This window comes from Phalacrocorax carbo, chromosome 14, assembly GCF_963921805.1.
Source record: "Phalacrocorax carbo chromosome 14, bPhaCar2.1, whole genome shotgun sequence".
NCBI lineage: Eukaryota > Metazoa > Chordata > Aves > Suliformes > Phalacrocoracidae > Phalacrocorax > Phalacrocorax carbo.
Genome location: NC_087526.1, coordinates 17,630,889 through 17,646,995, shown reverse-complemented (window position 1 = coordinate 17,646,995; position 16,107 = coordinate 17,630,889). Strand labels below are relative to the sequence as shown.

Genomic DNA, 16,107 nt, shown 5'->3' with positions numbered 1-16,107 from the left:
GAAATGGCTGAAGTGAAATTAATTGTTTGAAAGTACGAAATAGCTAGCTGGAAGTTCCACCTACCTTCAGATGGATCAGAAATAAGTGCAATACCATCCTACTGATTCTTTGGTTAACAATACTGTAACTACAGTGTGACGATTTCAAAAAGATACCTGCCTTCCAGGAGCAGCGACAGGTCCAAAAAGGCAGACTATGCCAACCAAGAGAGTTTTAGGCAGGATCAATTCCTGTTTCCCTTGTGCAAGCCTTCCGAGTCCTAAATTTTCAGTTTTCAACTCTACAAGGAAACTGTACTGCTTCGACCATATACTGTAAAGGCAGTCCCCATTCCAACCCTTGAAGTTATCCTGATTGTGATCTATCATCAACTGAATGAGGAACTACAGTCTAGTTCACTGGTAACTTGTAAAAGACCTCCCAAAAGCTGGGGAAAAACAGTGAAGTAAATAGAGTTACAAAATTGATTTTGTGGAAATCAGACTCACATTAAAAAGAAACATATTCGCCGTTTCTGAAAGTTTAATATACTTGGGAAGCAACTGGTAAGACCATTTGAACTTGACTGTAGACATGGGAACATACAAGAAAAAAAAACAGCCACAAAGGAGTAAGTTTTGACTCCACAGAAGATATAAAGGAACTCAGGTCAGAATTCAAGAGGTTGCTTCTCTCAAGCTGCAATGCTGTGAATACATCTATAAAAACACAAGAATGGTAACAAAGAAAGCTGCACTGAAGTGAGTGCCAGTGCATGAAAGAGTCACAACTAAACCATCTGACACCTGTGTTCAGTCTGGAGCTATGGAAAAGGAACACTTTCAGGGCTCGTTTTCTTACATATTGTATTTATACCCATGAGTAAAAAGCATCAACATCAGGAAGATGGGAAGCACTCCCTGCACAAACACACAAACATTCCATATAGTAACAAAGCTCCAAGAAAATCACTGACAAAATAATCTGTATAGAAAATAAGCTACAGTATACCTACCTGATCATAAGATAAGGGGAAGAGTAGCGAGTTCAGTACACAGCCACAACCCTTAAGTCGAATGCATACTACCAGCCAACACATTTTCATCCCGTGGGAAAGCTAAATCTTTCAACTACAATCACGTTCTCACTGCCAAAAACAGATAGGAAGAGAATCCCTTGAGACTACTCTTCCTGCAGAAACATTTAACAGTTTCACTTCCTCTTCCACCAGGAGGAAGAGTCGTTCGCTCTGTACGAAAACTCTAGCTCAGTTTTCCAAAAACCATGAAAGAACATACAGGCACAGAACAGAAGGGACCATCAGCAAACCTGCAAAAGGGCAAAGGCAAGCAAATATATTTGGCTACACTGCTTCCAGGTCCAAGGCACCGTTTCTGAGAAACCTCTTACAGCAACAGAATTTAGCACTCTTTTTTTCTTTCCAAAGACCTGCAACAATATCTAAAGCAGCAAACTGAAATGAAACTAATTTATGTCCCTAGACTCAGATTAAATGTTTCCTAATATACCAGTCCAGTTTCAAAACTGCTCCCTTCCAACCAATTACCTTGTCAAAGATAGAACCTAGTCTGCTTGCACTACAGTCTGTGTTAAACAGGAATTGCAATCCTTCGATTCAGTGTCTAATCCATATATCTGTATTATCATCCTAAAACAACTGCTCTGAAAGAGTTGTCCGTTGTCCAACCAGGTCCATAAAATGTAGTTGTTTCAACTTTGCAGATCAGAAGACCAACACGGTTCGGAGGCGCGCACTGCTGAGCAACACGCTGAGGACCGACAGCACCCGCTGCGGGAAGCAGCAGCTTTGGAACCAGCACAGCAGAAGACTGAGGAAGAACAAAATATAGAAACTGAAATTATTTACAGTTAACCTACCACTGGTGTGCCTAGGTTACTGAAAAAATATTTTTTTTCTAGAGTCTGCAGTCTTTAGAGTACCAAAGCAGTCTCAGCAAAATAAGCTGCTAATTTCACACAGCATAGGCAACAACTTCTTTACAGCCAGCCTGAGCAATTTAGCGGATCTGAGCAATTTAGCGGATCTGAGCAGAACGTACTTTCTTTAGAGGGCAGACCTTCAATGTCAGCTGGTGCACAACTATAATCTTCATTTTTGCATCAATCTTCCTCTCCACTCACAACAAATTCAGAGCATAGACATTCAAGGAAAACGTTAAATGCTATGAAAGGAACACTACTTAGAATAAAAAAGAAGTACCCTTCAGTTTTCCTTAAACCTACAAAGCCTCAAACCTCTCATAAATCTACATTTAGAATATGGCAACCATTCATCAATAAAGAACTAGCTTTAGTGTTGTCTGTGATATTACAGAATTGGACTTGTGTTAAAAACAAAGTCTGACTGTGACATTTATGTTTAACTGCTTGAAAACTTGGTAACTTTAAAGTCACACTTTCATCTAACCACTGCAGTTCTTCCATGTGGGTCACAAGTTCATCATCGAATAATTATATTTGTACTTTCTCTTGTGAATGGCACAACAAAAATGTGTGTTTAACAGAAATCATGTCATGAATGTAACATTTTACCACTTTTTTTTTTTTTTCACAAGTACCACTTAGACACTAAAACTTAAGGAACTGCTAAACACACCAACTTAGCCAGTTATGTGAACACAAGTACCTTCTTTCCATAACTTGAAGAAGTTTGGGACATCCGTGTCACAGACTTTATTGCTCCAACGAGGCTAAGCAGGATGTCAGTTCCTGACACTCAAAACATCTAGGCCACAAGAACTGCAAATTTCAGCAGTGTCCATTAGCTGATTCTTTCTGTTGCTACCTCTTGTTAGCAGCCAGCCTTGAAGTGTATATGCAAGGGCAGTTACATGTCTTCCACGTTGGAGACGGGACCTCAAAGGTCCTACCCCTTATTTTTAAGGCTTTTCATAAATATAAACATGTGCAAAGTAAGCAATTTAATCAAATCTAGCCATATAGTCTGTTAACATAAGGATATCTATCATAATTTCGCATGACATGCAGTTTAAGGCTGCTTCTAACATGAAAGCAAGTTGTTATAGAAAGCTTCTTATATTTCTAAGTGACACTCGGTAATGAACTTTTCTATATATACGCTTTAAAGGATCAACCATAACCATCTGGGACAGCAGCTGCATTGTTTATAGTCATGCAGAAATTCTGAATAGGCTATGGCTTGAGCATACTCTCAAGGAAGAGGAGTTATTTCCTAACTAATTCACTATTAATTTATTCTAACAGGATACAGAGCATCAAATGCTTGGCAAGATGAAGAGCTCCTTCCCCACCCCAAATCTGCCACTTAAACACTCCATCCATGTCAGTATTCCCAACACCAAAGGCTTTTTGCATTAGTTTGCCCTTTTTTTTAAATAAGCATTTAAACATCTTTAGACCATAGAGAAAAAATAAGAATCAGAAAATGAAAGATTTCCAAAACAAACCTGCACTTTTAGAAAGTCCAAAGGAACAGGCACACAAGCCTGTTTCGCAGCATATGCCATGTCCAACAAACACTAATAACACTGTACCCATTACCAAGAGGATCAAGACACGAAATCAAAAGACAGTAACACAGAACTGTGAATCTAATTCCAGACACCTGTAGTTGTAATTACATTTCACAACAAGGCAAGCATTGTTGTGACTCATTTGAACTTAAAAAAGTATCACCAGTTTCTGCAAGTCAACACACACTATCTTAAATCAATTCTGTGAACAATGAAGCCAAGTTTTCCTTTTCATTAATTTTATTCTAATGTTAAACATGAAGAAACAAGCACCCAAATAACTCCAATATAGTATGAAACTTTAATAAAAGTTGTTTAGAAAACAAAGAGCAAAATTTAAAAAATAAACTGAAAGGCTTGACTCCTAATCACACATCTTTCTGACATCAGCAAGAGTACTTTCAGACTTTCAAAGAAAAAAAAAAAAAAACAAAGATCTGCTGTTGAAACATTACTCCCAAAGACTGTTGAAACGCATAACATGAAGCTTCAGAGACAGACAGTTTTATTAACAGGAGGCTTAATTTTGAACAGTATATACAAATCACATGACTTTTCCAAAGTTGGGACCACCTAGTAATCTGTCAAAACAAAATTATGCTAATGAATTACAGAAGCATCTGTGTAATGCGACCGCCTCTTTATTGAAGTACACCTTTACACAATCCTTCCACATAGTCCTGTACTGTGAAATCCTCTCAGGATGCAGCGCTGCACAGGTTTTCAAATCTCTCCTACACACCACAGGAATAAAACTGTTGCCACTTGCACCTCTCAATTTTGCCTGACCATACACTTCAGTGTTCCATGATATGCAACACCAAAAGGCACTGTTTTTCTTTGACAAAAACCAAAACGGTTTAAAGTTTACTATGTTTAAGTACAAGATTTGCAGGGAACAGCAGGATTTTTCAGGCAATGCCCAAGTCTTAAAATTTATCATAAGCCAAGCAAGGATGAACCAAAAAAATGCTACTTTTCACTTATGTAATTACTTCCTTTCCAATTCTCTGTTTTTCCATGGAAGGTTTTACTACACAGCAAAGAAAATGGCAACTCTTTACAGACTTTGAAAACAACAGCACAACTTTATTGCAATATATAGTAAACTCAGTATTGTTTTGGAGAAAAATAAATTTTATCTCTGAATTCACCCATAGCAATAATTCACAACAGAGTTGCTGAAGATAAGTTTCTTTCATACATAAACTAATTTAAAACTTTAGCCGGACTCCAATCTTTTACTAATAATCACCACTTTGGTTCTCTTAGCAGAGACTCTATGTAAGGAGTTCAATAGACACATGAGAAGTACAACATCAATATCCAACTAGTGTCAAAGATCCTATCCCAACTGATTCATGTAATCCTAACAAATCAAGCTACTTAAACAATAATGAGTATTTTCAAGTTGTTACTTCTACTGCAAATGTTTATAAGTGTACTATAAAACTCATATGATAATGTTTGAGGTTAGCTATACTTGTGGCAAAAGTCTTATTCTGCACAGTTAAATTTGCAATATATAAATAACTAAAGGTTATTCCACAAAGAACAGCTTGAATTTTACAGAATGATTCCGCTCATACTTATAGAATTAGTTTGGTAGACACATCAGCAACGGGCATAATTCAACTGTTCATACAGTGAGAGTCTTGGAAAAAATAAAGATACATACACAAAACAATTAATCTGTGTACACTGAGAATTTGTTCAGTTGCAGAGTAAAATCAGGACTTTAAACAAAGCTTTGACCTGTAAACAAAGCAAATTCAGCCAGCTTTTAACCAAATCTAGAAATAGCTATCTATTTTACAATGGCTTGCAAGAGCACCCACTGAAGAGCTTCACTGACTTCATTTATTTCCATTATCCGAAACTATGTAAAACCAATCTAGATTCCTTGATAAGCACTGTGTCTAGTAGTTTACCAAACTTCTATGATGAATAACAATCTGTCTAGCTTCTCCACGTATTTGTACAGGAAAATCCAATGAACATCTATCCTTGCAGTGTTTCTTATGTAATGGCTAACCCAGTGCTCTGTCTTACTGAAACCAATCTGTTTTACAATTTAAACAATCCACAGGTTCTATCCTGGAAATACTATAAAAACCAATCCGGATGCATTTATCACAGCACTATGAATATCTATTCTACAACTACTTCATATTAACAGCTACCCTAAAACAAGTTTTACTTTTCTGGAGCCTATAGGCCTGTCATTTAAATCAACAACAGCTGCCATAGCTTCATCACGAGACTCAAATGCAACCATTGCTTCTCCAGTGGGCATGCCTTTTTCATTGTATTTTAAGCACACTGAACCAGGGATCACTTGGTAACCATAAAAGAAATCCAAAATTTCATCCACCGAAACAGTAAAGGGCATATTTTGCACCTTAATGACAGTTGGTCCAGGCTTCCCAGACCCTGTTCCGAAACCTGGGGGTCCACTAATATGTATATTTCCTGGTCCAGGTCCAAACCCTGGAGGTCCACTTAAATGTCCAAGACCACTAGCAATTCCTGGAGGACCAGCACCAAAGGTGGGGGGTCCACTTAAATTGCCAGGACCATTACCAAAACTCTGAGGACCCCCTGCAAAACCTGCTGGTCCACTCAAATTACCAGGACCACTTGCAAAACCTGGGACCTCAATACCTGCACCAGGTAAACCACTAGTTGCAACTGTAGGTATTCCTGGTCTAGATTCAGGAAATCCACCTATTCCAGGTGGTGGCAGAGGGGGACCAAAAGTGCCAGACCCGCTGAAGTTACCAGGGAAATTAAATGGAGGACCATTGTTTGCATCTTTAGAATTTCCGCCCAAGAAGGCATGCTCATCCCCAGCAGTGCCCTGTGCTCCTGGCACAGGCACACTTCCTTGTATCGGTATTTTCAGTATCTTTTTCCCTTGAGATGGTGGGTTTCTCTCAATATCTCTCATTTCTTCTACAGTTATCAAACGCAAAACCACATCTCTTCCATTCAGTTTTTTACGGTGCAAACGCTCTGCCTTACGAGCATCCTCTTCAGCTTTAAACTGAACCAGTGCTTGTCCTAAACCTTGACCATTATTATCAACAAGAATTTGTACAGAGTTTTCTTCTACTGCCAGTCCCTCTAGAAACTGAAGGATTTCCATTTTTGTTATATTGTATGGAATATTAGATATATGTGCGCACAATTTTGGCAAGCCTGGTTCTCCCTCAGCATTCATGAGGATTTCTCTCTGGTCATAGTTGAAGTTCTGCAACCTTTTACGAATTATATCTATCTTTTCTAGCATTGCCTTTTTAGTAATTGGATGAACTTGAATAAAGCGATTGCCTATGTACTGCTTATGATGACACAAAGCTGCTTTATAATCAGCTTCATTCCTGAACTCAACAAAACCCTCTCCAATTGCCTTCCCATTGGGTCCATAAGCTATATAAATGCTGTCTTCAACTATATCTAGCTTTTTAAAAAAATCTATCACATGTTTGTTCTCCGATTCAAAGGGAAGACCTTTTAAATAAACACAAAAACCCTGCTCATGGGGAGATCTTGACCGAGATCTTTTCTGTCCACTAGGAGATTTGGACCTAGCATGAGCCTGGGGAGGAGGAGGGTGCGACTGCCCAGATGGACCCATGGTTTGCTTGAAAGTAATGTGGCCTCCAGCAGCCACCCACTGTCTCTCTGTTGCAGGACTAACTTCAACATAGCGCTGAATCATCAGCATTCTGTTTCGCTTCAGTGCTTCAAATGTATCTTGAGGAGAAAAAAACTTAACTAGTCCATTTCCATTATTTCGACCTACATGATCCTTCAGCATATGGACCGCATCCACACGGAGCCCAAGGAAAAAGTCTTTCACATCAGATTCTGTTGCAGAAAAGGGCATTCCATGAACGCTGACATATAAATCATCTGGATTGATTGGAATTGGCTTGACACTACTTTGAGAATTCATCTGGATAGGATTTACAGGATTCATGGGACCAATAAACAATGGATTCAAGCCGCTGTTCATATTCACTGCTGCTCCAGACCCATTCATTCCAGCGGGTAAAGGTGCTACGGGTGGAGGATTCATTGGAGGCATTCCTGATATGGGAGGCATAGGTGTCATTGGAGGTACGGGGGGCACAGGGGGTATCGGAGGAACCGGAGGAACAGGAGGCAGTGTGGGTACAGGAGGTGGAACAGGTATCGGGGGAATAGAAGGCATTGGTGGCAAAGATGGCATAGCTGGGATAGGAGGGATTGGTGGAGGAGGTACTGTGTTCATTGGGGATGCTGTGCTAGGTATAGTTGAGCTAAATGTTGGGCTACCAAAGGTATTCCCAAGATTTGGAGGTGCAGTCCCCATACTGGCAGTAGAAAATGTGGATATGTTTTTATTGCTTTCATGCACAGTAGTAGAAGCAGTTACTACACTAGGAGAAGGATTATTAAAGTTAGGTACAGTAGTAGGTAAGTTAACCCTTCCACTCATTCCAGAACTAGGTGGTGGTCCCGACCTGCTAGCATTTGCTGGTGGCATATCTAGATTGGCAGTTTCAAAACGCCTACGACTGAGTTCTATCATGTTCTGCATTTCAGTTTTACTGCTCAGCAATAGTGTTACTTTTGACCCTTTAATTGTACCACCTGTGCGCATCATACCAAGCCTTGCATCTTCATCAGTGGCAAAAACGATGAAAGCCTCACCCAGTTCACCCCCTACAATATGCACGCCCCCATCAGGAATGGTCAATCCAGAGAAGAAGTGGCGAATGTCCATGGTCCCCGCCACAATCGGGAGACCTTGCAAGCGGATGACCACAGCCATGCTGCGCTGAAACAACACACACCTGCAGATGAGAAAAGGCAACGGCTATGTCAGACTACTGTTTATGACACCATGCAATTACCTACAGACACCATCTACTATATTTGTTTACATACACCTAACAACATCTTGCAAAGATTAAGCATGTTTATATTCCAAGTTCCTTAGTCGTGGTTGTTTACTTCATACAGATTGAAGTATTAAACATTTACCAATACAATTAGTATACATGTTGCACTAGAAATTCCAAAATAACTGTTAAACTAAGACCCACAAGTGTCAGGGGAAAAAACCACAACCCTTAAAGGAACAGCAAAAATCAGAACTATCATATCAGTAGTTGGATATTTAATGGAACATAAGCAAAATGAATATTCTAGCCAAACAAAATTAATTTACCATACACTGATATGGTATCCACTGTACCCGGCAAAGTGACTGAGAAAAATTCTGCACACCTATGGGAAACAAACAATTCTCATTTGTGGAGGGATTTTATCTTCTGCCAGGTGAAGATGACTAGGAACATAACAGCAGGTTGGTTATGAACAAAAACCCATTATAGCCAGCTAGCAACAGTGAGAGTCACACGACAACCTGACAGGGGCCATCTAGATTATACTGATCTTAAATTTTTCTCCTAGCAAAGGCAAGAGGTCTAGGTGACCATGAATCTAGCTAACCATTATAAACTAGCTCCAAACATTTTGTGACTATACAGACCTCACTTAAACTAGATTAACATCTATGCATATCCTAGCTAGATATTTGGCTTTCCCAGCTTTCAAAAACAAGGTATAATTTTTTAATAGTTGCAGATGTCCCATCTCAGGCACAAATAAATGACTTTTACCTCTGCAGCTGAGGTTAGTGGAAGCTTAAGATCAATTTTGAACAGGTAGGTCTTGACAGTTACCTTGTACACATTGAGCAGAAGAGCCTGAGGTCATATCAGAAGGTCAAGATAAACAGGTAACTAGATAATTCTCAATTATACTTGACAAACCTTCAGTAAAGACTGAAAGCATCATATTAACACTAGCACAATTCACCAGTTCAGAAGCCAGCCTCTCATCCTAAACAGACAGCAGTAGCACCTTGTTTCACCTGAGCCACTTAATCTCTGAAACTTCTTGACTTCCTAAACACAAGCCAGTTCAGTATCTATATGGAAGACATCTAAGGTTCCCATTAGTCACATACAAATGGCGTTAACTAAGCATTTGAGTTCAAGGACGAACCAGATGATACAATGCAACACCAGGAGGCAGCGCACCACCAAAGACTTCTGGCCACATGCCAAAGCTGTGACCAACTACAAGCAGTAACCACCTCCCATCATTTCACATTCAGCCAAGTATTACGTCCCAGCATACAGTCAAGTCTTTAACTCAGCTGCCTTTGACTGTCCAGGTCTTCCAACCACTTTAGAGTAGACACGCCTTGAATACATCCTTAACTACTACGTAAAGCCACTATCCAACAATTTAGCCATGCCAAGTAAGGCTGAATTCAGTACTTAATGAGAACAAGAGTAACAATTCTTCTACAAGGGAAAAAAAGAAGCTATTATTTTGTTTACATGATGAAACTTCAGACTACTCAAATGGGTACTTCAGTATTTTGTTTTGTTGCCCACTAAATGAGAACTAACCCCTTCCATACACTACTGAGCTCAAGCAACATACTGGGGTATTAAAGGGCACTGGCCCACATCCAGTTGACACCAGAAAAGTACAGAGTACCCTTCTCCCTCAAGGCGACAGCAGACAAGCCCCACTGGCACAAAGTGAGTTCTGCTGCCTACTCTAGCTGCTGTGAATGAATGTCCAATTCCTTACTACACCATCTTGAAATATAGACTGGAACTTGCAAGATGAACATGCGAGGACTAAAAAAAAATCTAGCTGTACACACTGCTAGGAAAACCCCTACTCCACCAAGGGAGTGGCAGCAACAGGAAGGAGAATATATACACTAAGCCTCAGGCATATTTTTTTTTAAAGCAACTCTCTCATCTCCACATCGAGGTAACAAAAGCAACATCTTGCATTTATCTCTTATAGTCACTTATTTAACTTGAGAATAAAGTTCACTGCCCAATCATTTTCCAACACCAAAATAACTGCCTCGTGAAAAAAACCACCAGGTCAAAGTAAGAACTATCTATGCTATGTACACATCCAGGAAAGCATTAAGACTTTTTGTGGTGTTTTAAAACAGCAGTATTTTTCAATGATCCTGTAGTTTTATTTTGAATTTGCCTGTCATTAATAGCAATCTCTGAAACTAAAGCTAAAATAAAAATTCTGCCTACTTTAAGGAAGCCATAAAGGGGATTGTAAAACCAAAATTTACTATATTACACTATGGGTTTGCTTTTGAATTAGATGGTCCTGAGGCAAGCAGCATAAAAGCATCCCTAGTTTTGCACCTATGCTTTGAAAACTAAAATACTACTACGAACAGCGAATTTTGCTAGGAGGTTTACATTTTCTCTATTACCTATTATACAAAGAAATAAGTTTCAGAAATTCTTATGCATCAGGAGTTAGATATTTGAGTTTCTTGTGTTAGTTATTTCCTTACTAACACCAAAGGGATGACAATCTGATATGGCTATCAGTTGAACAGCAGCATCTTGGGAAGATTTTTCTGCTCAGATCTGCTGGTTGAACACCATGTATTCTTTATCAGAACAGACACCTGCTAGCTAACTGCATTTACTAATGATTCCATTAATCTAGCCCAGGAGACAAATTAACAGATAAGGTCACAAAAAGTTCTTAAGAGTTCAAGCATCTGAAGATTTACATACTTCCGGGATAATGCAAGTGTTTCAATCTTGCACTAAATTCAAAACTTCAAGATACCTCTTAGCATTTATAATGAAGTTTTACTACGTATTTACTATGTATTCTATTTAGGCCACTAAAACACTATTGCCCAAAAAAAACCCAAACAGCTGCATATAGTTGCTAGAAAAACAAGCTGCAATGACTTCAGCACAGTTAATTCCATGCACGATATTAAGCCACATGCTTGCTATTAAGCAAGAGCTAACAGTAGCATGGTATGAATGGAAAGAATTTTAAGGACTTTACTCCATCAAATGTTTTTGGCAAAAAACGTTTTGTCAACTCAAAACATAACTGCTTCAGTGCTTTAACAAAGTATTAGCTTTGCTTCTATGATTGAAAGAAAAGTCAGAAGGACCAAAAGGGCCAAATTTCACATTTCTAAGCATTCACAAGGCCAATTTTTTCCAAAACGCACTTAGGAGACAATAACTCACTCATTCAAATTCTCCAACTAATGAAAAAACACAGCCTGCTCAAGTATCTCACCGTTCACTTGTAAGGATCAGCATAGATGCAGAGGCAATATTAACTTCAGACACAGAATAGCTAGGCGCCTGCTAAGGGTGCACTGAAGGCTTTTTGTTGGACCATTAGAGGTGTTCTCATGCTGCCAGCTTTTCCCCCTTTACAAAAAGGTACTTTAAGGCAAATGACAGTTTTGTTGTCATTTTGTGCATTTGGTATATTTTTGGAGAGACCAGAAGCCCAAACCCTAGAGTTGTATTATGGGCAAGCTGCCCCGCTAGCAACCCAACATCAAAAACGGAGATTAAAGGGATGGTGACAATCTGATTAAACCCATTTGATGAGCCTTAACACCACGTTTATGTGTCTTGACAGTAACATCTTTAAAAACATTGGTGTTACACTACAAAAAGGCATACAAGATGACAATATTACTTCTTCTATCTATGTGCTAGTCAGTAAAATAAGCAAAATTTGGGTCACATGCATATATTGATAAAAACACCAGACTAGCTTTAAGATGTATGCATTTTTCAAATTAACAAGTTCAGAAGATTCAGCATAGTCCCTGGGGAATATTAAAGTACAACACCCACGCAGTACACACAGCCACACACAACATATTTGGCAATTCTAGGACGAAGACTAAAAACTGGAATAACAATGGTATCACAGGAGGAATTTTAAGTATCCAGGCTGCGACTGCCTAGCAAAAGCTAAAAATGCAGACTACAGTTCTGCTTTTTTTTTTAAAAAAGGCCTAAAATCAACCTTTTAGATTAAGATAGTAATCTCTGAGCTAATTTGAACCTATACGATCCCTTTAAATGCTGTCAAACCTAATTAGAACCACTTATTGTACATGTCTAAGCTCCAATAGTTAGAAACATGCAGACCTGTGGCCTGCAGTAAAGTAGCTACACTTTCCAACAGTGCAAAATAACTGGGAGAGTGTTCCAGACTACCACATGCTGATGAAACAACGAAACATTAGTTTGGCAGAAACTTCTGTTTACAAGAACAACATAGCCAGCACCACCATCACCAGTGGGAGTCAAAGTAAATAGACTAGCTATAGATTATTTGACACCAAGTCACAGATTCAAAAAGCTTCAAATATGCAAGATATACTCAATGTGCACATAAAGAAGTCTTCAATTCAAAGGCTCTTACCTGCAAAGACAGATGTTTTTTTCTTAACAAGTAGCAGAAGCCAAGCCAATCCTGTGGGCAACCAATTAAAACCAACTTTTAGACTGCAATAAAGAATAAATGGAGGCAAAAATCAATGCAGGCAACACAACAGCAGTAACAGTCCACAAAGAACTGTATATATAGCAAGTTCAAACCTGCGACCACCACAAGGCACTGCAACATAAAACAACCATATGAGGAAAAGTGCATTTTCTAATACCTTATCCCTGTATGATTTGTCGGTAGTTGCATCGCGCGGTTTTTGTATGGTTTCAAGACATGAATCTGCCTTCCACAAAGAATATAAGAACCAGAAAACAATCAAAGAATCTTTAAAATATTCCCATCACCAGTAGGTGAACAAATAACTCTTTCAAAGGCAAAGAATTAACTACCTCAAAACCCTGAAATTTAACAAACCCATTGCTCCATCAGTAATGGAGCCTCCAATACACATATTCTTACTTGAACAAAGCAATGTAAGCTGCATCTCAGAAAGCCTCCCTATAGCTGCACGTGAAGAATTCTTCAGTCACACAAAACGGTGAAACTAAGTGACATTTCACAGCCACCTCTAGGCAGTCACCTCTACAGAGCACACATTAAGAACTCCCCACCTAGATACTGTATTTGCAGCTGTAATCTGCCATTTCGTTATCCAAATCCTGATCAAAAGCCCTTTTTTTTCATCCCTGTATAAAAACTGTCTTCCTGGGACTATAACTCAACAAAAGAGACAAACGTTTTAAGTGGCAACATATGTATTTTCTATTTAAAGAAGGGATGGAAAACCCTTGCTCTTTCATTGCTTAGTAGACCATCTCATACTAAAACTGTAAATGTTCGGAAAACTATCCAGGAACAAATCACACTATGAACAAATAACTGCCACCTCCTCACGCAGCCCACACAAGCCATTTTCAGTAATAAGCATTGTTACCAAAGTGAACTTACAGAAAGAAGTACTATCAAACAACCATCCACAAAAACCCTAACAGAGGGAATTAAAACACACACAGATATTCACAGATCTTCCAGGACATTAACAGCAGACTTACAAGTGAGAAAGACAGAACTACGCTCTTCAGACTTATATTAAAATGACAAATGCATTTAGGAAAAGACAACCTTTTTTTTATTATTAGACCTTTAAGAGAAACAAGCAATCCTATATTAGAAGGATTCAACTATACACTTTCATATCTAGCAGAATCAAACAGTAGTTTACAATGCAGGAAAGAATATAGTCACCTGAAAAACAGTTTCACGCACAAACACGCCTGCTTCAAGAAGCAGATAAATCTTTCATGCACGAGGAACTTTCCATTTGGAAGAAAAACCCAATTCATTTGATGTATTTCCAGTATAGCAACCACAGCGTTGCATATATTCCTCTTCACAACACTGAAAACAAGCTGAAGATTTGCAGTGGACTACAACAACATGCTAGAATATAAAACTACATGAATAAAACGAGGCAGCAAGGTGCAAAACTCCACTCTACTATGTTTAACCTTTCCACCAAACAGCATCTACTTTTGTTTGCAAGTCTCAATTCTATCAACTTTAAAGAAAACCACCCATCATTCTCATAAGTAAAAACACCCTTTCCAATCAACCCGATGCCAAGAGCATATTAACTAGGCAAACACTGACTAGGGCACATGTGCTCCCATACACGCTGCCACCACACCTCTGGGACTTCACGGGAGAGACTCTCCCCAACACCCCGTCAGCTAAACAGGAAGAACCGCCATGCACTAGACACAAAACAGCCAATAAAACAACCTTAAAAGGAGACCACCGGGGAAACAACCTGCCGATTTTTCTGCCTAACCCCAGCAGATCAAGGTGGGTAAGAAAATCACTAAGGAGAATCGTTAAGTTTAAGAGTGAGCAAAACCAGAGCCACGAGGTTTTTTTTGGAAGAAAGTTCACACAGACTGCTGGTGTACTTCTGGGACCCACTTCAACACTTGGTTGGTTTTGGGGGAGGTTTTTTTGTCTGTGGTTTTTTTTTGTTTGTTTTTTTTTTTTTTTTTTTTTACAGAGCTGGGTTTTATTAGCGAAGAGCGTTAGGGCGACTCCGCGGGTCACCCCGACGGGCAGCGGCAGCGCCGCAGGCACCAGGTACCATCTTCCCCGCAAAGTGCAGAGCGTTTGCCCCGCTTCGTCCCCCTGGGCCGGGCGAGCAGCCGCCGGCGCCCGGCGAAGCACCCCCGGGACAAGCCGCGCCGGCCCCGGCCGCTTCCTCCCGCGCCGGAGGGGCGAGGCACCGGGACCGGGACCGCGCCGCCGCCAGGCCCGCAGCTCCCGCCGCTCCCCCGCAGCTCACGGCCCGCCCGGCGCCGCTCCCGGCCTGCGCCACCCCCCGGCCGCCGCCGTGCAGCCCGCGCTCGCCCAGCCCCGGCCGCCGCCGGCAGAGCTCCCGCGCTCCGACCCCGCCTCGGCCTCGAGCCCGAGACCCGACTCGGCCCCGGGACTCGCCGCCGGCTCCGGCACAAGGTCACTTGGCCGCCCCTACCGGCCGGGCCCACGGCGCCTGCACTCGGCCCACACATACTCACCTGCCCGCCCCGGCCACGCAGCTCCGCGGGCCGCCGGGCGCGGGCGGGGGCGCGGCGGGAGGGAGGGAGGAAGGAAAGGAGCGGGCGAGGGCCGTTCCGCGGCCCGGGCCGCCCGGCCCCAGCGCGCCAGGCCGCAGGGACACGGAAGCGGCCCCCGCTCCGCGCCCCGGGCCCGCAGCGCGGGAGGCGCCACCCGGCCTGGCCCTTTGTGCGCGGGGATGCGCGAACGCCGCGCCCCCCCGGCCGCCATCCTCTCGCCTCGGCTCGCACGCCGCGGGCCCGCAGCGCAGGACAGGCAACCCAGCCCGCCCGGGCGCCGCCGCGCTCTTACCGAGGGATCTGTACGGGGAAAAAGGGTTAGAACGGAGCCGACCCGCCCCGGGCCCCGCTCCGCGCCGAGCCGAGCCCAGCGCCACCGACCGCGCCGCGACACAAAATGGCCGCTCCGATGCGGCGCCGCCACCCGCCGCCAGGGAGGGGCGGGGCCTGGCCGGGCGGCCCGAGGAGGGCGGGGTCCTGCTGGTATGCGCAGGACTTCCGGTCGGGCGCCCCGCCCAGGGCGGGGCCGCGCATGCGCCGGGCCGTTGATCGCACTTCGCCTTCGGGGTGGTGGCGGTTACGCGACGAAGTGGTCGTCGCCCGTGTCCCTTCCGACCGTCAGCGCGCGCTTTTCCACAGGGTG

The 16,107-nt window shown here is 42.0% G+C and overlaps 2 protein-coding genes across 5 annotated transcripts in view; both read right to left on the bottom strand.

Annotated features, from left to right (window-relative positions):
- Nucleotides 1-15,869, bottom strand: part of CPNE1 (copine 1) — a 45,242-nt gene extending 29,373 nt beyond the window's left edge. Inside the window, exons 1-2 of one of the 4 annotated variants that reach the window (XM_064465111.1) lie at nt 15,757-15,835; nt 12,838-12,888 (exon numbers count right to left, since the gene is read on the bottom strand). The gene's annotated coding sequence lies outside the window, so the exon portion shown is untranslated. Of the gene's footprint in view, nt 1-8,217; nt 8,356-12,837; nt 12,915-15,756 lie in introns of those variants that run through there. The other 3 variants (XR_010375138.1, XM_064465109.1, XM_064465112.1) reach the window with 3 other exon arrangements.
- On the bottom strand, nt 3,799-8,338 carry RBM12 (RNA binding motif protein 12). The gene has a single exon (XM_064465108.1). It carries the CDS (start codon nt 8,336-8,338, stop codon nt 5,696-5,698), a length of 2,643 nt encoding a protein of 880 aa, XP_064321178.1. The 3' UTR covers nt 3,799-5,695.
- Nucleotides 15,870-16,107: the final 238 nt, after the last annotated feature.